This window comes from Rosa rugosa, chromosome 3 (genome assembly GCF_958449725.1).
Source record: "Rosa rugosa chromosome 3, drRosRugo1.1, whole genome shotgun sequence".
NCBI classification, from domain to species: Eukaryota; Viridiplantae; Streptophyta; class Magnoliopsida; order Rosales; family Rosaceae; genus Rosa; species Rosa rugosa.
In genome coordinates this window covers 36,549,337-36,576,288 of record NC_084822.1, presented here as the reverse complement: position 1 = coordinate 36,576,288, position 26,952 = coordinate 36,549,337, and the positions used below count along the sequence as shown (strand labels likewise).

General features: G+C 37.8%; 1 protein-coding gene across 1 annotated transcript; it reads right to left on the bottom strand.

Moving 5' to 3' along the window:
- Window positions 1–7,556: 7,556 nt before the first annotated feature.
- LOC133735565 (3-hydroxy-3-methylglutaryl-coenzyme A reductase 1-like) lies at window positions 7,557–9,846 on the bottom strand. The gene has a single exon (XM_062162965.1). The coding sequence runs from the start codon at window positions 9,666–9,668 to the stop codon at window positions 7,869–7,871; it is 1,800 nt and encodes a 599-aa protein (XP_062018949.1). The 5' UTR covers window positions 9,669–9,846; the 3' UTR covers window positions 7,557–7,868.
- Window positions 9,847–26,952: the final 17,106 nt, after the last annotated feature.

Below are 26,952 nucleotides of genomic sequence, written 5' to 3'. Positions count from 1 at the left end.
CTCGACTGGAAGAGACCGTGACGGGGACGAAATCGCCCCCGTTGGTTCTCCCACCTCCGGCCACCATAGCCGGTGTTTCTTGAGGGGTTTTGTTGCCCAGAGGCTAGGGAAGGATTCTCCCAAGGTAGCTTGCAACGATTTCACGTGTGGAGGACGAATCGAAGATTTGAAGATCTAGGGTTTCAATCGGCCCCGATTTGTTCTAAGGTAAAATTCGATCAGCTGGCTTATAATTTGACTTTGAAGTAGTTGGGAAAGTTGTAATTCGAGTTGAGATGAGTTTTGGAAGTTTGGCCAAATTCAGACTTTGGGCCGGCGGCGGCGCCGCCACTGTGGTGGTGTTTTCCAGTGGCTTCCGGCCACCTTAGGGACATTTTATGTTTCTAATTTCGATCTACTCGTCGATACGTGCATTTCAAAATATGGTTTGTAATTTTTGGAAATCGTATGAGCATGTTAGGGTTTTAGCGTTTTCGATTCGTTTCGGTTTTCGATCTGTGAGGATTAGGCCGTTCGATCGACTTGTGGTTTTGATTATTTTGACCGAAGGAGTGTTCCGAAGACTTTGGTGGTCTCAGATGAAGTTTTGCCTCGATTGACGTATTATTCGATTTATAGTTCACGTGTTTCGAATTTAAAATGATCGTGTGCTTTGTGTTGTATTGAGTGTGACCTTGATGTGATTAGGTGATTGACGGAATTGCGTAAACGGAGTTTGGATGATTTTGTGCTTGTCTTGGTTTTGTGTGAAGACGCAGCAAGATATGGAGGTGAGTAAATCTCACATTGTTTTGGGTGATAAATTAGTTGAGTGATAGTAGTAGAATAAATTGTTACCTGTAAAATCATATCTGTTGCAAAAGAAATATTTGTTTTAAATTATATGAACTAGATCGTCAACGGTTCCTGGGTAAGTAAAAACAAGGATTTGTTACAAATGATTTTCGGTTGGAGTAGATTGTGAACTATAGTTGGAATTGTTTGGTGAAGTGAAAAACATTGTTTTGCGTGATTTTATCACTATTGGGTTGTGAGGTGATTTTGAAGAAAATAAATGAATTTGGAAAGGGAAATGATCGACTATGTTGTTAGATTTATGTTTTGAAAGGAATATGTGCGATTTGTGAAATGTGGAGGTGTGCAAACAATACTTTGAAAAGGTTTTCGATATTGTTTTGAGAGTGGTGAATTTATATATCTTTTAATGATAGCCAAGGTGGTGATAATCTATACAACAGCCAAGGTGGTGATAATCTATACAGTAGTACCAAGATGGTGATAATTGATGTGGTGATTGTTATGAAAAGGATATGGATCATTGTTGAGTGATTGATGTTGAGATTGTTGATGTGGTGTTTGGTGTTATTAGTAAATGAATGATATTGATTTTTAGTTTATTTCCATTTTTGACTTGTTTGTTTTCTTTCATAATCTCCTGAACTAATTCACATGCAGGGATTACTGTTTTCTGAATTGATTGGTTTTAATGTAATCTCCTGAACTAAATGACATGCAGGGATTACTATGACTTCTATTGATTGTTTTAATGTAATCTCCTGAACTATATGATATGCAGGGATTACTATGATTTGCTTGATGTGCTTTTGATGTGATCTCCTGAACTAATTCACATGCAGGGATTACTTTTTACTTGATTTTGATTCATAAGTGTTTTACTCTTTCGAGAAGTGGTTGTTGAGATTTCAATGATTTTGAAAGGTCACTGAGGTAACAATTATTCGGTTGAGATAAAAGGAGCATGATTTTGGATTAATGGAGCTTGAAATGTTTTAGAACGTTACTTGAGTTTAATTGTTTAGTTGAGCCTTTGTTAAATTAAATGCATCAGTTGAGAGTCAGAGCAGGTGGATTTTAGATTGAGTTAACGTACGTGAGCATGATATGTTATGATATGAACTTGATGTTTATGTTGTGATAATTGTATAATGATTTTGTTAGGTTGAGATGATTTAAGCATGTGTTTTATTTTTGTGTTTTGAGTTTACTCACGAGCTTTCATAAGCTTACCGGGTTTGTTATTTCAACCCAGTGTACTATTCAATGGTGTAGGGGTCTATCCTGCAGGTTAGGGTGAACGTGGTGAAGCTGTGGTCCCTTGTCGTTGCAGTTGTGAGTTTAGGAATTTAATTGTTGTGTGCACTTGTTAGTCTTCCGCTTGTGTAGTGAGTTTGGTGGGGTTGTTTACATATTGAATTGTTATTTCAATTTAATTTGTAAACTTGGTGTAATGTAATATATGACTCTAAAGAACGGGTCTGTATTGACATTGTGGGTTCAAGACATCTTGACTTGCTGTTCTTTAAAGAAAATTTTTTCCTAGTGTTTTGTATTAATGTCTGAACCATCACGTCCGGAGTATTTGTGATTGTTATTTGTTGTTAATTTGTGCTCGAAAATCGGGGCGTGACTGTCTTATTCTTGCTTTAGAATAGGTTTTAGGGTTCCCTAAGGAACGATTCTTTCTGTCGACCCCATAGAGGTGTTTCGTTTTTGTACTGCTTGCTGAATATATATAATGAGCTGACCTCTTCTCGTCAAAAAAAAAAAAAACTCTGAAAATTTAACGCCACAATGATTAATTTCATTACCGGTAGAAATTGATAATGAAAATGAACTGTAGTATAATAATTTTTTTTCTCACAGAAACCCGCCTTGTGAATTTAACTCAATTAAGTAATCCTACCTTTATGAGATATATGAGCAGTAAATAACCTAAACGTAACATTATTCACAGAAATAAACATATCAAGACTTTTAATCAGCTTGCACAATCAAACTATATGTCTTTCTCATTTGCTGCATTACATTTCAAAAGTTGTAAATGTTACCAATTTGGGCAAGTTAGCAGGAAAAAAATCCTAAATTTTCAATGTAACACATCGTATGTATATATGGTGTAAACAGAGTATTCGATGATAGGAAATATATGAAAGTTTGAACAAAACTGTCATAGGGGGTTTCTAGTGTGGTTCCTTTTCATCCAAGCAAACGCTTCCAAGCAAATAAATATCTGAGAAATTCATTTCAATACAACAAACAATTGGCTCATACATCGCCTCTTTCACAATTACCGCTCATGTATTCAACGTGTTACGGAGTGCAGCTAGGAGAAGGACTTTGTGTTCTTGCATTAATCATATGTTAAGATACCAAGTGCTGAACTTTCCACTCTCACCTACCACCATAATCTGAGAATAGACTTGTATAGACTTTGAGCACCCGATCGACATGCAGAGTAACATATATACAATTAAATGTTCAGACTGCAATTTAAGACTTATTGGACCACTACTTGTCCCTAGCATAGGCAAGTAACATCAAAGCACGTATACAAGAAAATGCAACATATAATATACGGAAGAACACTGTAGTGGTAGTCAATGCTTCAATGGTGGTTGCCGCCATGGCCAACAGAAAGGCAGATACGTACATAGTCTAAAATGGTGTAGGCAAAAAGAAAGCTAGCACACCTACCTTGATGATTTGATGGAGTCAACTTTGCTCGCCTGCAGAAGCAGCCAGCCAGCCAGCCATAACTGACATTTCTCAGTCCCAAACGACAATTTGTATGCACCACTTTACAATTCTTATGACTCACTTGGGTGGAGAACTTTTAGATAGCCACTCAAATTCAAAACACGAAAGCTGTTAAACGAATGAACCAAGCCAGTGCCAAAGCCGATAATCTACACATCAACGTTTTCCTCGATTACAGCCTCATCGTGCATGTGCAGAGACAGACACACCTTGCAAATTTACAAGTGGAAAATGAAGGATTAGAGGTTTTACTACCATATCCTGCCTAGTCTAACCAGAGTACCAGACTTTGTTATTATGTGAGATAACTCTATGTTTTAGCAGCTAACAAACTGAGAATGACGTATATCTTAGTGAAATAAAAAAACAAAACAAAACAAAACAAAAAACAAAAGGTTTTATGGCGGGCCAACCGGTATTCCATAACCAAAAACTTTTTTTTTTTTTTTTTTTTTTTGACTTCGTCAAGGGGAACCCAAAGGCTTCCTAGGCCCAAGATAAACCCCTTCGGCGCATGTGAAATGCTCCAACTGTGCATTGCAGCACAGTGCCTGGCCACTTTGACAGCTTCGGGGTTCGAACCTAGGTTGGGGAGCACACCCAACTAGGCAAGAACCACTAGGCCACTTGCAGTGGTTAAAACTTTGATCCTCTGGAAACAAATTTTGTTGCCGACGCTGATGCAAATCTTGGCCACAAGTCGACTACTCCTACTACTTGGGCGAATAAGCTGCCGCTTCCAGCTTTATCTACTTTCAATTTTAGATATAGTTGTATTAAAAATTTTAAGTTATAATTTTCTTTTCTCTCTTAAAAAAAATAAAATAAAATAAAAAATAAATAAAACTTTGAAATCAGGTGAGATATCATTGAATCCTAAAAACTTTTGTTGTTAAGAAACTGAGTCAAGCAAACAAAAACAACTTTTATTTCCTCTGCTGAAAAAGATGGGATGAAATCAGCTGTCCTGTTTGGGATTTTGTTCCCTCAACATGATTGGTCCACAGAGATTAAAAAAATATTTTGTCAATCTTTTGTTTTATTTTTTAATCTCTGTGGACATATCATGTTAAGGGGACAGAAATTTAGGACAGCTGATTTCATCCCGAAAAAGATAAGAAAGAATTAATGATACGATAATATTCCACCTAAAATCATTAATTTCTGTGCCCCATACTGATTAGGAAATTGTTTGGCTAATGAAGAGACAGCTACCAATCCAATCTATTCAACCCATTATTACTTCCTTAGAGAAATGTTTAGGTAGAGGCAGTCCTACCACGTATTCTCTCTGCTCCCTTATTTCTGATTTAGTCCGCAACTACATAGTTAATCTTTTTTTTTTTTCTCTTTGGGTGATTCTATTTATATCTCCGTAATTAGCATTTAGACCTCCCTATTTTTTAGAGTGATAATTGACTTTGTCAACTCATTCAAAATGACTAATACGGACACAAAAGAGAGAGAAAACATAAGGAAAAAAAAAACTATTCCTTTTCTTGTTCAACAAACCTAGTGTTCCTTTTGCATGTTCAAACTCACATCTTCGTAATCTTCATGGTTAGCCAAGAGATATTACCTCCAATTTGTTCAATACAACATCTTCCTCATATTATTTGTTTTAATCAAAGTCTCTCTAATGATATTTCCAAATACATAACAATTTTACTTTCCCCATCTCTTCTAACATTTAACCCTAATTTATACATCAAAATTCACGGGAAAAAAAATGAAAATTTAGTAATTAGGAACAATCGTCGTTCTGGAATTTTTGTACCAGGCAATGCTTAAAAACTTTTCAGTTTCATCTTCTACATTTTTCTCTTTTATTCCTCTATCAATAGTGTGTCAAAATTGTTGGTTTATTTTTTTCCATAATAAATTTGTAATTTGGTGGTATCAATCTATCATCAACAAGCAAAATTGACATCTTCAACAGAGATGGCATTAAAATTATTCGGTGATTGTCCAGATCTATTAATTGCTTTCTGTTGAGAATATATGTCATCCCAGATGGGAAAAATGGGACCTTGCCTATGGGTTTATAAGGGTTTGGGCCACTCCATCCATTGCCAATTGGTTTTGGATGTGAACCTCAGATTACTTTATCATGGTATCAAAGCCAGGTTACCCACGTGTGCATGCCTAACGGCCACACGGGCTCCACTTCACCCAAAGTTGTCCACGTGTATGGCTTGAAAATTCGCCACACGTGCGGGGGCGTGTTGAGAATATATGTCATCCCAGATGGGAAAAATGGGACCTTGCCTATGGGTTTATAAGGGTTTGGGCCACTCCATCCATTGCCAATTGGTTTTAGATGTGAACCTCAGATTACTTTATCACTTTCTAGGCTTTAGTTTAGTGTATTGCAATTACTGGAATTACAATCCAACTTTCTTGAGAAATGGAACTCTCTTAGAACTTTCATTGTGATAGATATCATATTTTTTTTTTTTTTTGAAATAGTGATAGATATCATATTATACACATAAAGAATCGCATGTATACAAAACTGTTCTTATGAAGAGTTTTATCAAGTTTTAGATGCATGCTTTATTGGTGGTGAATGGGCAAATGAACTGTTCTTGATGTGAATTGCTTTGAGGATATTTTAGGGAAAATAAGGAGGTGTAGTTAGCATATTGCGTATTTGAAAAAGTAAATTAGAGGTCTAATAGGTAAGGAGGTCTAACTGCCAATTTTGGAGGTATGAATAGAAATACTCTTTATTTTTTGGTCATACAATAGTAGAACACAGAGGCCAGAACAAAGCAAGAAAGCAAAACAGAAACCAAACTGTATCATTAATCTTTTTTTTTTTTGTCACAACTATATCATTAAACTGTATCATTAATCTGTGAAACTATATCATTAATCTGTGAAACTATATCATCAATCTGTGAATACAACCAGTCCACTCAACCAATTATAGCCACATGTAATTCTGCTACTTGTTTCTTGGTACTATCCTAAAACGGAAGAGCAGCATACCTAATCTCTCAGCTAAAATAGACCACAATGAACCTTATGAATATCTAAAGCATTGAGGTTCAAGAGAACAGACTCATTCTAGTTGGACTTGGCTTCTGCAAAAATATATGTGAACACATCTTAGAATAATAATAATAATAATAATAAAACTTTATATTAACAATGATCTGGATCCAGGGAACTTGATATGTTAAAGCAACTCGCATATAATTAATATTGCAGAAAGCTCTAGGCCTCAACCACAGAAACTAAAATATTCGAGATCCTATCTTCCCAGATACTCAAAAGACAATGTTGGTAGACATGTGAGCATAGCTAATCTCGAATTATCGATCACCTATATCATTTGGATCCATGAAGTTCTCTATTTATTAGTCTATAACAAAGACAAAAGATATTCTGTATAATCTCTACTTTCAAGAACAAATAATTACCAAGATGTATGCAAAGCCAGAACCAGAAAACATTGTTGTCAACCAGAAAGCATAATCAGGGATACCAACAAAAGTGGTCCCGATTGTGTACCATATTACAAACAAAGCGGGTTCCACTTACACATAGATAATTAAATCAGTCATCTGGTACACAATATAATTGTGATCCATGTAGCATAAGATCCAAATCCCAAAAGGCAATACCAGCTACTAAAATAAAGTGTGAAACAGCTTCACATTTTCATAAACATGCATACACGTGAGAATAGCAATGAACATGTTAAAAGAAATGACAGAAACAGATCAAAGTTGAGAGAAAAAAAAAATAGAAGACAAAAAAGAAGGGACATACTTTGATGAGCTGAGTTCATTAAGATTCACTGCAAAGGCTAGCAAGAGCTGTTCTTCCCCATACTATTATTACCTGCAAGCATCACATGAACTTTCAACTCACAAATGGCAGGAGACTAATTTGAATAAGGGAGACTCGGCAACTGAATCCCATACATAACATGCCGTGTTTAATTATGAACAGAAAAAAATAAAGGTTGAATCACTGAACACCGTGTATAGCACTTGTAAAAAGTGAAACTAAACCTTTTTCATCATCATCAACATTTTACAGAATTTTCCCCCAAAGTCTCTTACACGACATAAAAATAAATAAAGGAAAGAAGTTAAACAAAGAAAGAACAAATAGTACAATCTTTCTTGACTAGCCCTGCCATGTATTGTCTGTTCATTATTTTCCAATATTCGCTCTCCATGCCAAATTGACAGTCCATTTATATAGCGTTATTTTGTTGAACTGTCTAACACCATCAAGTGATTCAAGTCTGGAGGCATTTGAACCCTGAAAGGCACTTTGGAGTGTTGAAGCTCTTAAGCAGAAACCATTGTTGAGACATCTTTGCTGGATCTGTTGTACTTCATGTGGCTCCTAACGAGCTGACCAGCAGCGATAGCAGACATAAGAGAAAGCTCTCCGGCAAGAACCGACGCAGCTACAACACTGGCCAATTGCCTTGCGTTCGCTCCTGGTGCCTCTCTGTTAGCACCCTTCACTCCAAGCAAGTTCAAACATGCTGACTGGGATGCAAGTTGGGTCCCTCCTCCTACGGTACCAACCTCAATGGAAGGCATGGTGACAGAGACGTGAAGATCCTTGCCATCATTGATGGCTTCCATCATGGTGATACAGTGAGAACTCTCAATGTTCTGAGCAGGGTCTTGACCAGTGGCAAGGTACACAGCCGAAACAATGTTACTGGCATGTGCATTGAAACCACCAAGAGCACCAGCAATAGCGGAACCAGTAAGGTTCTTGAGCATGTTGAGCTCCACCAAAGCCGCCACCTTGGTTTTCAAAACCTTCGTCACTATGTCTCCCTTGATCACAGCCTCACAGACCACCGACTTGCCACGGCCTTCGATCCAGTTGACAGCAGCAGGCTTCTTGTCTGAGCAGTAGTTACCAGAAATGCCAATGACATCCATGTCAGGGAAGTCACTCTGGAGGAAATCGAGAACGTTTTGAACACCTTTAGAGACCATGTTCATCCCCATAGCATCACCAGTGCTGCAGCAGAACCTCATGTACAGGTTCTTCCCAGCAACGGCACACTTAACTGATTGAAGTCTACCAAATCTGCTTGATTTGTTGAAAAGGGTGGCTATGGTGTCGGCATTCTCAGGGTCTTCCATGAAGAACTTCAACTCAGCAGCTCTCTTAGCCGAGTTGAATCTGACAACAGGTGCTCTGGTCATTCCATCTTTCAACAGCACACTGGCAGCTCCACCGGACAAGTTGATAGCTTTGCAACCGCGGTTGGTACTGGCCACCAAGCAACCTTCAGTTGTGGCCATGGGGATTGAGAACTCTCTTCCATCGAGCATAACAGGGCCAGCAATTCCAACAGGGATGGTGACATACCCGACTGGCATCTCACAGCATTGACCCAAAATTGACTCGTAATCGAATCCCTCCAATGGCAAACCCTCAAGAGACTTGCCTGTGACCCTCTGCAAAGCCTCACGCCTGATAGAAGCTGCCCTCTTGCAATCGCCGAGCTTTGTCTCGAGTGAGTACGAGGGAATGGTTCCAGCCACCACAGCGTTGATGATCTCTTCGTCTTCTGCGGTTGGCGGCGAGGTCTCGCTCACCACCTCTTTATCAAACACCTTCAGTGCAGGTTTAAGAGCAGGTTTCAGTGGAGCGATTGGAGCAATTTTGGGAATTGAACAATCAAGGGCCTGGCCACAAGGCACTTTGCGGGCATCCTCCTTGAGAATAATGTCCTCCTCGTCATCCTCGGCGGCCCAAACGTCTTGACTGGGCCGGAGAATCAAGGACTGGACGAAATCGATGCCGAAGAAGCCGAGGAGGTAGATGAAGGAGGCTACGAAGGCAAGGATGGCTACAATCTCAGATAGATTGACCATGTGGAGAGGAGTGGAGGTGCGGATCTTCTCGCGCCAGCGAGTGAGCAGGAAGTAGACGACGGAGAAGAAGAGAGTGAAGAAGACCGCATTTGTCAGGTACATAGGCAGCGGCAACGCGTCGGAGGCCTTAGCGGCGTCGTTTTGATGGTGGTGATGATCCATCTTCACTTTCATTTTCACCGGCCTGCCGCCAGCTCCCTTAGTGGGCTGCTCCATCGCCGATCGCCTTCGGACGTCCATCGTATAAACTCGGTGAAGGAGATGGCTGCTGCACGCCGCCGGCGACCGGAGGAGGAGGAGGAGGAGGGAGGAAGCCGGAGTTGTTGTTGGGGTTTAGGGAATCGGAGAAAGGCTTTGATTTTTCCGCGTTGTCGCTGTGAGTTGGTTGTGAGTTTGAAACTCTGAATGGAGGAGCGAGTGTTTAGGGGAAAGTATATATAGAGTTGGTTTCGGGTGGAGCTCTGGAAGCGTGTGAGTGAGAGACGCCCACACGTGCGCGGAGGAGTGAAAGGGGTAAACAGAGGGTGAAGAAGCTCTCATCAGATTCGATGAAACAGTAAAAACTGCGTTGCAGAGTTGGCACGTGTCAAAGTTACAGCGCATAAACGGTCAAAAGAATACAACCCATTGTTTGTCTGTATTTGTACCTCTTTGTTTACTATATTGGTTTTCACTAATTCGTCTTTATCTCCGCCATATTATTTCAATCTTGGATTCTCGCTTCTAACTTATATAAATTACCATTATTTTAATCTAGTGACACAGTCAAGACATCGAGTTATATTATTGCAAACATGATTGACATAAAGGCGATTACATGCATGTCAAAATTAAGTTAATTAGTTAATTGTTGATGGAAACACACTAAGTTCATGGAAATCATTTGATCAAAAAAAAAAAAAAAAAAATTCATGGAAATCATTTTTGATTTAGTTGTAGACCCCTCATTTCAAAATGGTTCTCTCATTGCTCGGTTATTCAAATCTATTTATTATCCGGATGGTACTTTTTTGACAGCTCATATGGGAGATAGGCCTTCATTCTCTTGGCGAAGTATTTTGGATGCTAGGCCAATACTTAACGCTGGACTGTTGTGGAAAATTGGAACAGGGACTCAAGTACAGATTTGGGGTGATAATTGGATCCCAAACGTTCCATATAGTTCTCTAAGAAAACCTGTTGGTTGTCATGTAGAGTTAGTGTCAGAGCTAATTCATACCGCTTCTTCTACTTGGAATTTAGATGTGCTTCGATCTATTTTTCCTCCTCACATTGTGGAACAGGTCGCTTGCATTCCTCCAAGTGCTAGAAGACCATCTGATCGATTGTATTGGAAACTTGAGAATAAAGGTTTTTATTCTGTCAAGAGTGGTTATAGAGTGGCTAGAGACTTCGTTCTTGGCAATATCCTCTCCTCAACATCCCAAGGTGATCCTTTCTCAGAGTTGTGGATGGCCTTATGGAAAGCAAAAATTCCAGGTGAGGTCTCTATTTTTGCTTGGAGAGCTTGTAATGACATTCTTCCAACTAGAGCCAAGTTAATGACGAAGGGATACACAGGTGATTTGCGTTGTTTGCTTTGTCATCATCCTTTTGAAACTTTGAGCCACGTTCTCTGTGAATGTCCTACAGCGAAATCCACCCTTGTTGATTATCCTTTCTACTCTCAGGTTCATCTTCCTTCTCCTTTTGTTTTTAAAGAATGGCTTCTTGAGCAGGTTAAAGAGTTAACTGCAAATAACTTTGCTCGGTTGTTAGTCTTGTTGTGGAGTATTTGGAAGAATATGAATGATAAGCTATGGAATAATTCAAAGAAATCTAGTTTAGCTTTAACCTCTGCTGCAATGATATATTACGAAGAGTATTCAAAAGTTAACTCTTCTGGTGATAATGGTTCTATGGTAGGGGTTCAGCAAGTGAAACATTGGTTCCCTCCAGAAAGTACTTTTTTGAAATTGAATGTGGATGGTTCATTCATCAGCTCAGCTAATTATGGTGGTGTAGGAGGAGTGGTCTGTAACCATAAGGGAGACTTTATTGCAGGTTTCTCTCTCCGAAAGCAGTTCATCACCTCTGCTTTACATATTGAGCTGTTGGCATTAAAATCTGGAGTGGAATTTCTCCAAGCTTTGGATGTAACGAGGGCAGTAATCCATAGTGATTGTCTGGTAGCTACTCAAGCTATTAACTCAGCAGAGGAAGATTGTTCTTCTTTAGGTAGTATTGTTGAAGATATCAAGCTATTACTAAGTCACTCTCCTTAGATCTATTTGTCGCATGCACCTAGAACTTCCAATAGAGTAGCTCACAGATTGGCTAGCCATAGTTTTGATTTAGATGTTCAATCTGAATGGTTTACTCATGCTCCAGGCTTCATTCTGGATGCCCTTTTGTACGATTCTAATTGTATTTGATCAATAAATTATCTTCTTTGTTAAAAAAAAAAAAGGTTAGATGTAAGCTCACTAAATAAGTAAATATGATGAGTTGTACTATTGCAAAGTCGAGTAGTAAATTGGTTGTAACATGATCCCCTTTTTAACACAATAAATTTCACTAGTTTGAGCAATTACAATTATTTCTTCTTTGAGCTGTTTTATAGTTAGTTTAGGGGAAGAACAAAAATGAGCTAAATTGTCCTCTAACAGCTTCATATAGTCTACTTTATTATACAGAAAGGCCTGCTCACCTAAGGGACAGTTTTTAAGGGACTTTGAGGGACAAGTGAATCTGACGGCTGAAAATAAATGCACAGTTTTAAATTATTATAATTTCTGCTTTTATATTTAATACATGTGGTTAAGATGCATTTGTCCCTCACAGTACTTTAAAACTGTCCCTTAGGTGAGCAAATCTGATTATACAGAAGCAATTGTAATATACTATTTCTCTTTCGTTGATGAAGAGATCGCCTACAATACAATAAAGAAAATAGAAACTCTTCAGACTATAAAAGACTTTGATGATCAAATCAGCTTTCTCATTAAAAAGTGACTAAAGTAATCGACAGAACTGTCTTACTTCTAGAGTTTGGCAATATTTGGTTCATATTTGAGGAATTATTATAAATCTTGGAGTCTTTGGATGTCACGCCCTGAATTTCGAATAAAGAAATTCGAATCCGAAACGCGATAACTTAACAAGCCCAAAAGAACACTATGAAAATTTTTCATTTAAACAAAGCAACAAAACAAACCGAGCTCACAAATGTCAATACCGACTCGTTCTTTTGAGTCACATATTATATTACAGAGAGTTTACAAATTAAACTGAAGAACAATTCAATAAGTAAACACACTCAGTACACAGCGGAAGACTAAAACCAAAAGTACACTTCCACGTGCAAGCTATGACAGCGACAAAACCTCAGTTTCGACGACAGTTACTCTGACCTGCACAATAACCCCTACACTATGGAATAGTGCACCAGGGTGAAACAACAAACCCGGTAAGCTTTTGCAAGCTCGTGTGAGTTAACTCTAATAACCACAAAACACCTTTCCGACTCAAGGACAACAAATCAACACAATGATTATCTCCAAAAGCAAAATCCTTTTCTTTTTAAGGAAAACACAAGTCACCACCGTGAAAATCCAAATCATTTGAAAGCTCAACAACAAATCAAAGAAATCACTCTTCTTTTCTCTCGACAGGAAGCATTTATCACCACAATGACTTGATAAAACATTTCTCAACTCACTACGAGTCTCATCCACAACTGCACTCACAAAATAAACTAAATAAAACCAGTAATCCCTGTATAGAAAATTAATTCAAAAGATCACCAAAAAGCGCAAAATCTAAAATCATAATAATCCCTGCATATAGTTTAGTTCAGGAGACTACATTAAAATCAATCGATAGAAATCATAGTAATCCCTGCATATGGTTTAGTTCAGGAGATTACATTAATTAAAACCAATCAATTCAGAAAACAGTAATCCCTGCATATAATTTAGTTCAGGAGATTACGAAAGAAAACAAGCAATTCAATAATAGAAATAATCTAGAAAACAATACACAATCATCCATTAATAACACCAATCACTACAACATCAATCACTCAACAACAACCCACATCATTTACACAAAATCATCAACCATATCATCTCACAGATCAACACACTGGTTGTCACATAAAATTGTTTCCTCATCTCCAACAACCTCAAAACAATAACAAAATCATTTCCCAAATATTGTTTCCTCAACTCAAAACCATCACCAAAATCATACCTACTTCTTTAAAAACTCAAAGCCGACAAAACCGTCTTTTCTTTCTAAAATCATTTATTTTCCTCAACATCACATTGCACAACGATAGTGAACTACACACACAATTCCACCAAGATGTATATATTTCACATAAATATATATATATATATATATACACACACACGCGTAGTCATCCACTCAGAGATGCCACTAATATCAACTATAGTTCACAACTACAAAACCCGTGAAAATTCATTTTTATAATAAAACTTCATTTTACTTACCTATAAACCGTAGACGATCAAGTTCATATAATTTGAAACAAAAATTTATTTTCGAAAACGATTTCACAATTTAACAAATAATTTCAAATAATAAAGTAACTCCGTTCATAAATGAACCTCGTGAGATTTACTCACCTCTAAATCCAGCTGCGTCTTTTCTCACAGCCGAGATAAAGTGCATAACACTCTCCGTCAATCACCTAAGTAAAATAAGGTCTCATATAAGTAAAGCGGTTACGGTTCGAATCGATAGCCCATACTATAACACCTAAGTAAAGCGGTTAAGGTCTCACCTAAGTAAAGCGGTCACCTAAGTAAATAAGGTCTCACCTAAATAAGACATCCCATACTTATTACACATCTAATTACTTTTTAGAATACTTGAGAAGTTAAGTAGAGCTCCTTAATTTTACCAAAACACCCTTGAACATGAGATACAACAATTTATTACTCTACTTTTTATCTCTATCTTCAACCACGAGAAGAAAAATAAATCAAAATCACATGATATTGCTCTCTTATGAGTAGGTCTCTCATCCACCAAAATTAATCAGAGGGTTGGTTCTCGATCTTGATATGTTCCTGGAATCCCTTTGAATTTGCTAATGGTGAGTTTGGATGAGAAAATTATAAAATCCATAGAAATTTATAAATGATGGAATCTTTAACTCCATCAATCTAAAATTCCAGTAATTGCAGTTTCTATTGTTTGGTTATATCTATTTAAGATTTGAAATGTATAATAAATTAAGAAAGTTTAAAATAAATAAAAAAATAACATAGAAAAAAAACCTTGTTTTGGATATAAAAATTGAATACTAAAAACGAATTCGTAAATGACACCTTTTTTATATTTTTATATATATTTTTTATTTTCTCTACTTTTGAAAATGACACCTATTTTGGTAGAAATTTAAGTGAGGAATTTAAATAATGAATTCCTTCGTTTTTTTTTTCCACAGAGAAATTTAAAATTTTCAATTTGATAATGCCAAACGAGGAAATTGGCTTTTAGGAATTATGAAATCCTCACTTTCAATTACGTTTCATCATTTTTTCCCTCATCCAAACACACTCTAAAAGAAGGATTTCAAGGGTTTTGGGTTGGAAGATCAAGTAATAACTATATCATTATATTCAATAAATTTAGTTTAAGGAAATTCCATATCAGATTGTTTTGAATTTACTTTTATATTAAATGATGGGAATGTATAGAAATTATTATTTTTACTTAATTATTTTCGATAAATTATAAAACTATATAGGCAATATAAGGAAATTCTGAAAAAGAAAAATAATTTAATTGAATGTTATATTTTTTTTTCCTATTTTTCTCTCTGTGTCCTTATTTGTCTTTTCATATGACTTAACACCATGTTTAGAATATGAAGAATAATTAAAAAAAGTTGGAGGTCCAAATATCAAATTTGGAGGTCAGACTTATTTGTTATAAAAAAAAAAATTTGAATGGTACGTCGAATGTTACATTTGTAAACTATTAGGTTATGTACTGTCTTGATGACATCTTGAATTTTGAATATTACAAGATCCATTAGTTGTGATTCATGATCATGTGATTTGTAAGAAGCAATAATTTATATGTCAAAGATAGCTAGGATCATTACACCAACAAATTAAAGATATTCCATTGTTTTTAGGTTTTAATTTCTTTATAGTAATCGATAGCCAACCAAAGGAGAAAATTTCCAAAACAGTGACATTCACTTATTCGCAACTCCACAAGTCAAACAAACACAAGATTACCGTCCTTTTAACTTCATATGAAAGAGCAATATGCTTCTGTATCGATCATACTAATTTATAGGTGATTTCAAAACTTATGGAGCAGGTCTCTTACTAGAAACACAGGTTCTGTGAGACTTTATCAATATACATATATATGTCATAATTAATTCTATCAATATGATCGAGGTTGGTGATTACTTCGATATGGACCCATAATTTGATAACATAATGTGATAACGAACTATTGATTGGTGATGTAACTTGTTTGCTGTTATTCTTGTGCTTATATGTTTTCAATTTACAGAAAATAAATGAATATATATATATATATATTCAGATCCTATTCAGAGCGGAGCTCCGCTTTGAAATTAACGTGTGAAGTTCGAGTTTTGGGTCACTTTTCGGTCGCATATCCACATCTCGACCGTTCAGTTTTTAGGTACTAGTGTACGTATAGATCATCTCTGAAAATTTTCAGCCAGATTGATGATCGTTAAGGCATTGATAACTGCCTTAAAGCTAGTACGGTTCAGGTTGACAAATTCAGTCCGTCCATTGATTTAAGCGAGTTAGATACCTTAATGATCATCAATCTGGCTGAAAATTTTCAGAGATGATCTATACACTAGTACCTAAAAACTGAACGGTCGAGATGTGGATATGCGACCGAAAAGTGACCCAAAACTCGAACTTCACACGTTAATTTCAAAAGAGGAGCTCCGCTCTGGATAAAATCTATATATATATATATATATATATATATATATATAGTCCTTCTCCTGCTAAGGAGGTCCTTAGATATTAATAATTAAGGATTCCCTTGATATACCCACTTTTCAATTGCATATCCACATCTCGACCGTTCAGTTTTCAGGTATATATGAGTAGATCATCTCTGCAAATTTTCAGCCAAACTGATAATCAGTAAGGCATTCAAAACTGCGATTTACAATTATGAACACGAACGGTTCGGGTTGGACAGATTAGGTTCGTTCATTGATTTAATCTAATTCGATACCTTAATGATCATCAATTTGGCTGAAAATTTGCAGAAGTGATCTATATATTAGGATCTAAAAACTGAATAGTTGAGATGTAGATATACAATCGAAAAGTGGACCTATCAAAGAAATCCTTAAATAAGGACCTCCTTAGCAGATAAAAGTTGTATATACACACACACCGTGTGTGTGTATTGGTTGGCGCCATGAGCTTCACGAGGGTACGCACATAGAAACAATAATACAGTTGATAATGATCGATGGAGTTATGCTGTGACCTCACCATTCATTCACCAAAAGCTTCACTGCAGTTGAACAGAGAAAGAGAAACAGAAAAGGGTCGACTGAGGAAATGATGAATTGGAACAATACGAAAGTAAGATAGAGTATATATATATATATATATATATATATATAGTGGATTCTGATATAAAAGGTATGGCTTCTGCTTAATTTTCAAGTCTTGCATGCAGTAGTGCAGTCGTTGATTCAATTAATTAGGTGTGAACGCACCAAAAGTTCATCTCATGTACGTGTAATATGGAGATCCATGAGTCCATGATATTCTCAGACTTTTTTTCCTTAACATGTGATTTTTAATTAGTATCTTTTATCAAGTATCCCTCTACAATTAATTTACATATATTTCTTTTCATTTACCTTTTACGTATATTTTTCAAGAAATAATCGGTAGTCGATTGTGAATTTGATTAGATTTTTTTTCTTTCTGAAAAGGTGAATTTAATTAGATAGTGACTCATATTTATTGTGCTCCAATCGGGTGCATCAATTATTATGTGTAACTTTGCTCGCCTTTGGTGGTGTCAGTGGCGGAACTAGGAAGTTCTAATTGGAGGGGCCAAATAAATTAACAATAATAAAGTTTTGTACCCGTAATGTTTCATAGATGACAGTTTCTAAGGGCCATGAGAGACAAGTGAATCTGACGGCTGAAAACATATACACAGTTTTAAGTTGTTATAATTTCAACTTTTTAATTTAATATGCGTGGTTGAGATGCATTTGTCCCTCACAGTCCCTAAAACAGTCTCTTAGGCGAGCAAACGATGTTTTATATTAGATAATAAATTGACTAAAAATAATTTTTAGAACAAAAAAACAAAATTAACCAAAAAATAGGAGTAAAGTGATTTTCTTTAAAAACATTTAATGACATTGATTCTGAAATTCTAAATTATAAGGTTTCTCACCCCATTTAATTACAATTTATTTAAGAAAAATTTAAAGACCCAATTAAAATTAGATGGTTTCTGACTTTATTCTTGTATTAAATAGGGAGGTCATATATAGAAATTTATTGTTTTTATCTAACTATTTATACATAATTTTAGAATAATATATAAAAAATAAAGATTCACCATAGGGTGGTGTCAAGTTTCAACTATCTTTTATGTAGCTTTAATTTACAGGTTTACGAGTTCTTTATTGGATTCCTCCTACTTTTTTTTTCTTTTAAATGGGGTTTTGAACCCAATCAATCTGTGAGGGTCAATACATCAAGGAAGGCAGCATAGTGGGAAAGCAGGTTTAATTGTTTTATGGCTTTGTATGAGCTTTATCTTTCCGGTATGTCACCGTTGTGAAGCAAATAGAGTTGCCCAGATGTCTGGTATGTCAACCCTTGCTAATTGGTGCATGTTTGAATACATAGGATTAGTGGAGACTCCTGTTGGTATTCGGGATGTGCTCTTGTTACTAATTGTTCGGGGTTTAGGCTTCACGTCCCCCCCATTGTGTTCAGCAATTTCATTAATGAAAGCTTGAGGGCAGCTGCACAGCCCTTTTTTTCAAAAAATATACATCAAGGAAGGGAGAGAGAGAGAGAGAGAGAGAGAGAGAGAGAGAGAGAGAGAGAGAGAGAGAGAGTAAGGAGAAGGGAGACGTAATACCTGAACCCTGGGGTTAGAGTCTTATTCAGTACAATCCGCCAAGAAAACCCTTCCTACTTACTTTGGAAAAAAAAAAATCGAAGGAGAGATATCTAATAGGGGGGAAATGTATATTGTATATATTGAGCAATATCTACACTTTGTTCTTGCTTTTATATATCTCTACACTTATCTGTTGGCTCTTGAAACCATCTACACATTAGTTCATGCGTTTAAGAAACTATATCGATCTATAATCACCCGCAATCTTATATCATTAGCTTAGATGAAAACAATTATTGATAGAGTCATGCATTACATTTGTATTTTTCTTGAACGACGACTCAAAAATTAATCAATTAATTAAGGTAGCACTCCACCATTTTTACACTTCTTTTCCATGATTGGCTTCTCCATTAGTATAACGTTTATCTCTACACCACTAATTTCTTTCAAAATGCTAGGTGACACCCTTAATTTTATTATGAAGTGAAAGAGATAACGCACAAAGTCCAATTAGAAAATCTAAAATATTACTAAACAAAATTGAGCAAGTCTACTGCCCCTCGTTTCTTTCTTTGTTTTTTTTTGAAAGCGCCCCTTGTTTTTTTAAAGATTCGTGAATAGCCAACCACTCTAATATTAGTCTGAACTGGTTGGCGCCTATTTCGTTTACAAAGAGTCTAGACTACGAAATTCAATTTCATAAATATTCTTATGACTAAAATATACATGTTATTGGTGGTACTATCAAATGGTAATTAGATTATATATATAGTTTTCTTGATCGATCGATACATTTTTTTTAGACAAAGATCGATCGATAAAGGGAAATTCGTCCAAACAGTGTCTGAACATTTCCAGACTATTAATTTTCATACCTATACTTTGAAAAATGTCATAATGGTACCTGAAGTTTTGGCCCCGACCCAATTTCCATACCTGGCAACAGTAAAAACGTTAACTCTGTTAACTTTTAAAGGGTATTTTCGTCATTTTACTATTCATCCTCCTATCTTATCTGAAACCATCCTCTTCTTCTCCTCCACCGAAACCATCTCAAAGCTTCAGTCTTTGCACACAAAATCCAAAAAAGTTTTCAGCATTCCCTTACATTTCCCATATACTGATTAGCTCACCATAACAAATTAACAATGCACTAAAGCCAATTTCTCTTACTTTCAACTCAGACCGATTAGCTCATTCATATACATTCCTCCCAAACATACATTATGCATCATAAAGCTTCAAACTTTTTGCAAAATTACACAAAATCAACAACTTTCAGCTATCCCAACACACCCACCAAGCCAAATCCACCTAAAACACCATAAATTCTTCAATTTCTACCAAACAAATACAAAATTGAGCAACTACACAAGTCAAGGTAGCCTGCCGTCACCTCGGCTTCCCCAGACTGGCCTGCCACCCTCCCTGCCTGCAGTAGACTCGCGTCCGGCAGCCCGCGCCTTGCACACCCCGCCTCCTCACCTGCAACGGCGCTGCTGCACCTGTACGCATGGCCCAATTCTCGCCTAGCCGCGCACGGCCGGCTGCCCACCTCACTATTAATAGTACGGTACTCTTACCTCACTATTAGTCAACAGATAGGATTTGGCACTAAAATGGTTGCTTTTCTTAATTATCTTTCTTTACACCAAAACAAAGAAAATAAAAAAAAATAAAAATGTTCAAATCATCATAGACCGTTGTACCAAATGTATTGATATTGATTGAGCTGATGTTGTTACACATACAGGCTTACTCGCTTAAGAGACAGTTTTAAAGGACAATGAGTAATAGGGGCGGAGCCACATAGAGGCACAGTGGGTCTCGTGCCCCAGTGAGATTTTGTATATATATATATATATACATTATCTGGTTTCACTGCTCTCTTGTTGCAGTGGTAGAGGCACATATATTTGTTGGGCTCGTCCCTGGTTCGAATGCTAGTAGCAAAAATATGCTAATTTTTAATTTTTTTTTTAACGTTAATACTTATTATTTCTTCTCAGCAATGTGCTAATTTTTTTTTTATTTCTTTCTTTTTATAACATTAATAGTATTATTTCTTCTCAGCAAAAAAAAAAAAAAAAACCATTAATAGTATTCTTTCATATTTTTTTGAGGTAAAGATGAAATTGTATTAATGAATTATACGATTACAATCGTACTGTAGGGCATCCAGGACACACTCTGGAGCTTGAGAAAACCATTCCATATGAATGTCAGAATCAAAACCAAATCCTGCTAGTCTATGAGCAACATGATTAGCGGTCCTATAAGTATGATGAACACCTATAGAAAGCAAATCACCTAGCAATTCTTGAATTTCTTCAACAATAATTCCCAAATTAGAGAAGTCATGATCCTCTGCAGTCACAGCCTTCACTGCCTCTGAGCAATCACTCATTATAGCAACATTAGACACACCCAGCGCTTGAATAAGCTCCAGCCCAGATTTAATAGCAAGCAACTCAGCATGGTAGGCAGAGGACACATTAGTCACTCTATAAGCAAAGCCTGCAATGAACTCACCCTTCTCATTACGCAGAACACCGCCAATGCCTCCATGTTGTAGAGTAGAGACATAAGCACCATCAACATTCATGCACAATAAGCCACTCATGGGAGGGGACCAATGTGCTCTAGCTTTCGTCCTCTTATCGATTACCATAATCGTATCCCTATTAGCTTGAAGGAACTCTTCATACCAAGCCATAGTACAAGCAACAATAGTAGAAGCGTTTTTAGCATTATCATTCCACAATTTATCATTCCTATTCTTCCAAAGACCCCATAAAAGCATCAACAGCTTAGAAAAATTTTCATAAGAAAGAGTAGATGCTTGCTCAAGTAACCATTCCTTAAAAATAAAAGAATGAGTAATAGGAACCTGAATTGAAAAAGGAGGAGCAGTAAGGATTTCCTGCGCAGTAGGGCACCCACATAATACATGGCCAACACTCTCAACCTGGTGACGGCAAAGCAGGCATCCCATATCACCAGTGTAACCCTTCTTACTCAAACTCTCTCTAGTTGGTAACACATTGTGACAAGCTCGCCAGATACATATAGAGACCTTCCCAGGGATCTTAGCTTTCCAAAGTGACTTCCAGAGAATACGAAAAGGATCACCAATAGAGGAGGAAGCAAAGACATCCCCCATCACCACCTCCCGAGCTACATAGTAGGCAGTTTTAGAAGAAAACTTACCCTTATTCCCAAGCTTCCAGCTCAAACGATCGCTTCTATTTCTATGACTGAGAGGAACACACAAGATAGCATCAACAACTTCTTGAGAGAATAGACGTTGCAAAACATCAACCCTCCAACTTTTGGTATCCGCATCAATCAAGGAAGAGACTAGCTCAATATTACAAGCAGCCGGTTTACAGAGTTGATGAGGAGAAACAGTCGGAATCCACTGATCACTCCAAACATGAATAGAGGAGCCATTACCAACCTGCCAAAGTAATCCAGCCTGAAGGACAGTTCTAGCTTCCATAATGCTTCTCCATGCATACGAGGGGGAATCCCCCATATCTGCATCCAAAAAAGAACCATTCGGAAAATACCTAGCCTTGAGCAAACGAGACAACAAAGAATTAAGATTAGTGATTAATCTCCATCCCTGTTTTGCAAGCAGAGATAAATTATGAGCATGCAGATTCTTGAAACCTAAACCTCCTTCACTTTTAGACAGGCACATCCTATCCCATGACCGCCAATGAATTTTGCGATTAGAATCTGATCCTCCCCAAAAAAATTGAGCACAAAGGTGGTGGAGATCATCACAAAGACCTTTAGGAAGCATATAACAACTCATAACATACGTTGGAATAACTTGAGCCACTGCCTTAATCAGAATCTCCTTCCCCGCAGAACTCAGGATTTTTGTGCGCCAGCTGATCAGCTTCTTAGTTAATCTTTCCTTAAGATAAGAAAAAATTGCCACTTTTGATTTGCCCACATGAAGTGGAAGCCCTAGATATCGGCCATGGTCCTCCACACACTGTACCCCCAAAATAGAAGCTAAACTATCTTTAGTATCTGGATGCACATTCCTGCTAAAGACAACACTGCTCTTCTCTAAATTAATCCTTTGGCCAGAAGCATGCTCATACACATTCAAAATAGACTTGAATGCAGAGCATTCCACCACAGAGGCTTCTCCGAATAGAAAGCTATCATCGGCAAATAGCAAATGATGAATAGTTGGGGCTTGAGGACTCATCTTCAGCCCCTTCAGTGTACCCTGGGATACTGCATGAGAAATAAGGGACGAGAGACCTTCAACACACAGAATGAATAAGTATGGAGAAAGAGGGTCCCCCTGCCTGATGCCCCTGGAGGGAGTAATATAACCTGTAGGTTTACCATGTAACAGAATAGAATAACGCACTGTTCTAATGGAACAAAGAACAGTGTCAATCCACTTTTGTGCAAACCCCATTTTAGATAAAATAGAGATCAAGAAAGTCCACTCAAATCTGTCGTATGCTTTACTTATATCTAACTTAAAGGAGAAGAAACCCTCATTCTGATGTCGGAGCTTATGCATAAAATGAGCAACTTCAGATGCAACAAGAGTGTTATCCGATATCAAACGGCCAGGAACAAAAGCACTTTGAAGAGGAGAGATAATAGAAGGCAATAATACTTTCAATCTGTTAGCAAGCACCTTAGAAGCAATTTTATACACCACATTGCAAAGGGCTATAGGCCTGAAATCAGCTGCAGTTTTAGGCTCTTTAATTTTAGGAATAAGAGACAAATGAGTAAAATTGCTCTCAGAATCCAGAAGACCTGTGTTTAAAAAAGTCCTCACAGCTAAACACACATCAAATTGAACAATTGCCCAATGCTTTTGGAAAAAAGCAGGAGACATACCGTCAGGTCCAGGGGATTTTGACGGATGCATCTGGAATAAAGCCTTCTTGATTTCCTCGTCTGAATATGGAGCTAATAGAGAAGAATTCATATCATTATCAATACAAGGATGAATATGTGCAAGAACTGCTGCAAGAGCTGCAGGATCAGAACCCTCAGAGTGAAAAATATTTTCATAGTAATCAACAAACACTGAAGCCACTTGTGCTGGGTCAGTGTGCCATTGTCCTCCCAAATCAGTGATACCTACTACCTTATTACGACTGCGTCTGTTAGACGCTTTCCTGTGAAAAAAAGCTAAATTACGATCACCTTCTTTCAACCATAAAACCCTTGATCTCTGACGCCAATAAGCTTCATCCAAAGATAGAAGTTCATTATATCTAAATTGAAGAGTTTTTTGCTGCTCAAAATGAATAGGATCATAAGGGAGTTTCATCAACATATCCATCTTGGATTGCAAGAGATGCATTTCTGTTTTCCGCTGTCGAAATGTTCCTGCATCCAATTCCATTAACAACCTGCCCGTTGAACCAATTTTCAACCCAACTTGCTTCATAGGTTCACCAATAGAGGGAATGGACCATCCCTTCTGAATAACAGCAGCGCAATCGCCATGCTGCATCCACATGTTCTCAAACCGAAAGCGCTTGAGTCTTGGCACTCTGACAACCGGTGCAGCAGCTATCTCCACCACAATGGGATTGTGATCTGACCGATTAGGAGGTAATGTGATAACCCTAGAGTATGGGTAAATGGCACACCAATCTTGCGTGCAACAACCACGATCCAACCTTTCCTTAGTGAACCGATTAAACCAAGTAAAATGAGAACCCACAAACCCCATGTCCTCCAGATTACAATCGGCCAAGGCTTCCCTGAACCGCGTCATCATCGCAGCGTTCCGTGGTGGACCACCGGATTTGTCAGCTGCACACAAAATCTCATTGAAATCGCCGGCTATTAACCATGGCAGATTCACTTGTGCTGCCAGAGTACGAAGCAAGTCCCAAGTTTGAACCCTATCACCATGCCTTGAAAAACCATAAATGCCTGTGAATCGCCAACCTCCAGCAACACCAGGAAACCCTATCTCAACATCAATATGATGTGCAGAATAGGTACAAAGGCTCACCTTCAATTCCGAAGACCAGAATAAAGCCAAACCTCTTGAACCATCCTTTTTGGGGAAGCAAATGCAACCAGAGAAGCCCATTTCAACTCGCAGGTCCTCCATCAGCCTTGGTCCGGCAAGAGTTTCTGAGACAAAAACCAGACTAGGGTTGACATGACGTACCAGAGAGACCAAGGCACTCTGCGTTTCTGTGTTAACCAGTCCTCGACAGTTCCAGGTGAGTACCTTGAATGGCAGCATCGCAGCAGGGTGACGACTCCAGAAACCGACCGCCGCGATCCCGATGTAGGAGCAAATAAACCGCACCGCACTAAATACGATGCACAGTAGATTGGGTGAAGACTAGACGTCTGATAAACGGAACAGCAGAAGCTGCCGGTATAGGCCTGCGACCACCGGTGATCGGAGCCGCAGATATCCACGGGCGGAAGCCCGACTTAGGGTTTTCCTGGAGATTTCGCGGGCGCGTGAGGCGCGTAGAGTAACGTAGAGTATTCTTTCATATAGTTTCAAAGTTCAAGGAAAAATTATATTTCCATTATGAAAAATTGTCTAAAAAAATTTGATTAATAAAATATGTAACTTAAAAAAAATATTGATCATTTTTAGCAAAAAAAAAAAAAAAAAAAAAAATTCTTTCGATAACCTTATTCTAATTTTTTTTATATCAATTTTGATATATTTTAAGTTTAAGTGCCAATTTTTTTTTTAATCTTTTGAGTGCCCCAGTTGAGATTTTTTCTTTTTAACGTTAATACTTATTATTTCTTCTCAGCAATGTGCTAATTTTTTTTTATTTCTTTCTTTTTATAACATTAATAGTATTATTTCTTCTCAACAAAAAAAAAAAAAAACCGTTAATAGTATTCTTTCATATAGTTTCAAAGTTCAAGGAAAAATTATATTTCCATTGTAAAAAATTGTCTAAAATCTAAAAACTATAAGTTTGATTAATAAAATATGTAACTTAAAAAAAATATTGATATTTTTTAGCAAAAAAAAAAAAAAAAATCTTTCGATAACCTTATTCTAATTTTTTTTATTTCAATTTTGATATATTTTAAGTTTAAGTGTCAAATATTTTTTTTTTTTTAATCTTTTGGTGCCCCAGTTGAGATCAATTTCTGGCTCCGCCACTGGTGAGGAATAAATGCATCTCAACCACATGTTTTAAATTAAAAGGTTGAAATTATAACAACTTAAAAATGTGTATTTGTTTTCAACCGTCAGATTCACTTGTCCCTCACAGTTTTTTAAGAACTATCCCTTAGGTGAGCAGGTCTCGTTACCGATTATGGTAAGTTTTCTCTTTTCTTTTAGAATGAGGTCTGAAATTTGGTCTAGCTAGTTGGGATGATCAGCTAGCCTTCACATGCAGATTATTGATCGATAATGAGTACGTGAAGTAGAGGAACAAAGGGCCTAAATCCTATGAAGAGAAACGATGTTTCTCAACTAAACAATCCTAAATAGCTCACGCGCCTGAGAGAAAACCTGATTTTTCTACCTCCCTGTCTGGCAGCGAGCCTTTTCGCCATCGTCGGACGGGACTTTGTTGGCCCTGCATGGGTCTGGAGAGAGCCGGACTTCTCGATCAATGTCTGGTTCGGATCGGGGAGGTTTCGGTAGCAGGGTATGAGGCGAGGAGAGGGGAGATCGAGGCTGATGTCGGGTTCTGGTGTGTCCCTCGATGGTCTATCCGGTGACGTGAGTTGGTGGGCGCAGGTTTGGAGGTGGCGGGGTGGTGCCGTGGTAGTGCTGGCATGGCTCGGATCAGATCAGATCAGTCTGATCTGGGTTAGGTCTTCTCGGTCTGATCCGGGGATGGGTTTGTTTGGCAGAGATGGGGCGTTCCCATGGGTTCAGGATGGCGGGCTGTTGCTGGGGGGGGGGGGTGGTCATGGCGGTGGGGCTCGGGTCTGATCAGGGCAGTCCAATATGGGCCGATCTCTTTAGATCTGATCTGGGGTTGACTCTGTTTGGCAGGGGCGGCGCGCTTCCATGGTGCGGTAGGGAGAGCAAAATGATGATGGCTGCGGTCCGGCGGTTCTGGCGACGGGGTGGTTCGTCTGCGGTGGCTGTGGTGGGGGTAGGCCAGACTTGGCTGGCGTCTTGGGTCTCCCTTGTTTCCTGGGTTGAGGTTTAGGCTTGGGCCCAGCCTGGGTTGGTTTCTTTATTTCTGCGTTTATCTTTATTTATTTTAGTTGGTTAGTTATGTCTCGCCTTCGGCTTGTAATAAGTACCTACATATATTTTGTAGGGAGAGTCGGGCTTTATGCCTGTGTGTGCACTCTAAGTGCCCTGTCTGCCCTAGCGAGGCGATGATCTATTGTTAAATAGTCGCAACCTCCTAGTGGCAGAATG

Excerpts from the sequence above, each read along its gene's own strand:
- LOC133735565 (XM_062162965.1), bottom strand. The coding sequence starts at position 9,668 with ATGGACGTCCGAAGGCGATCGGCGATGGAGCAGCCCACTAAGGGAGCT.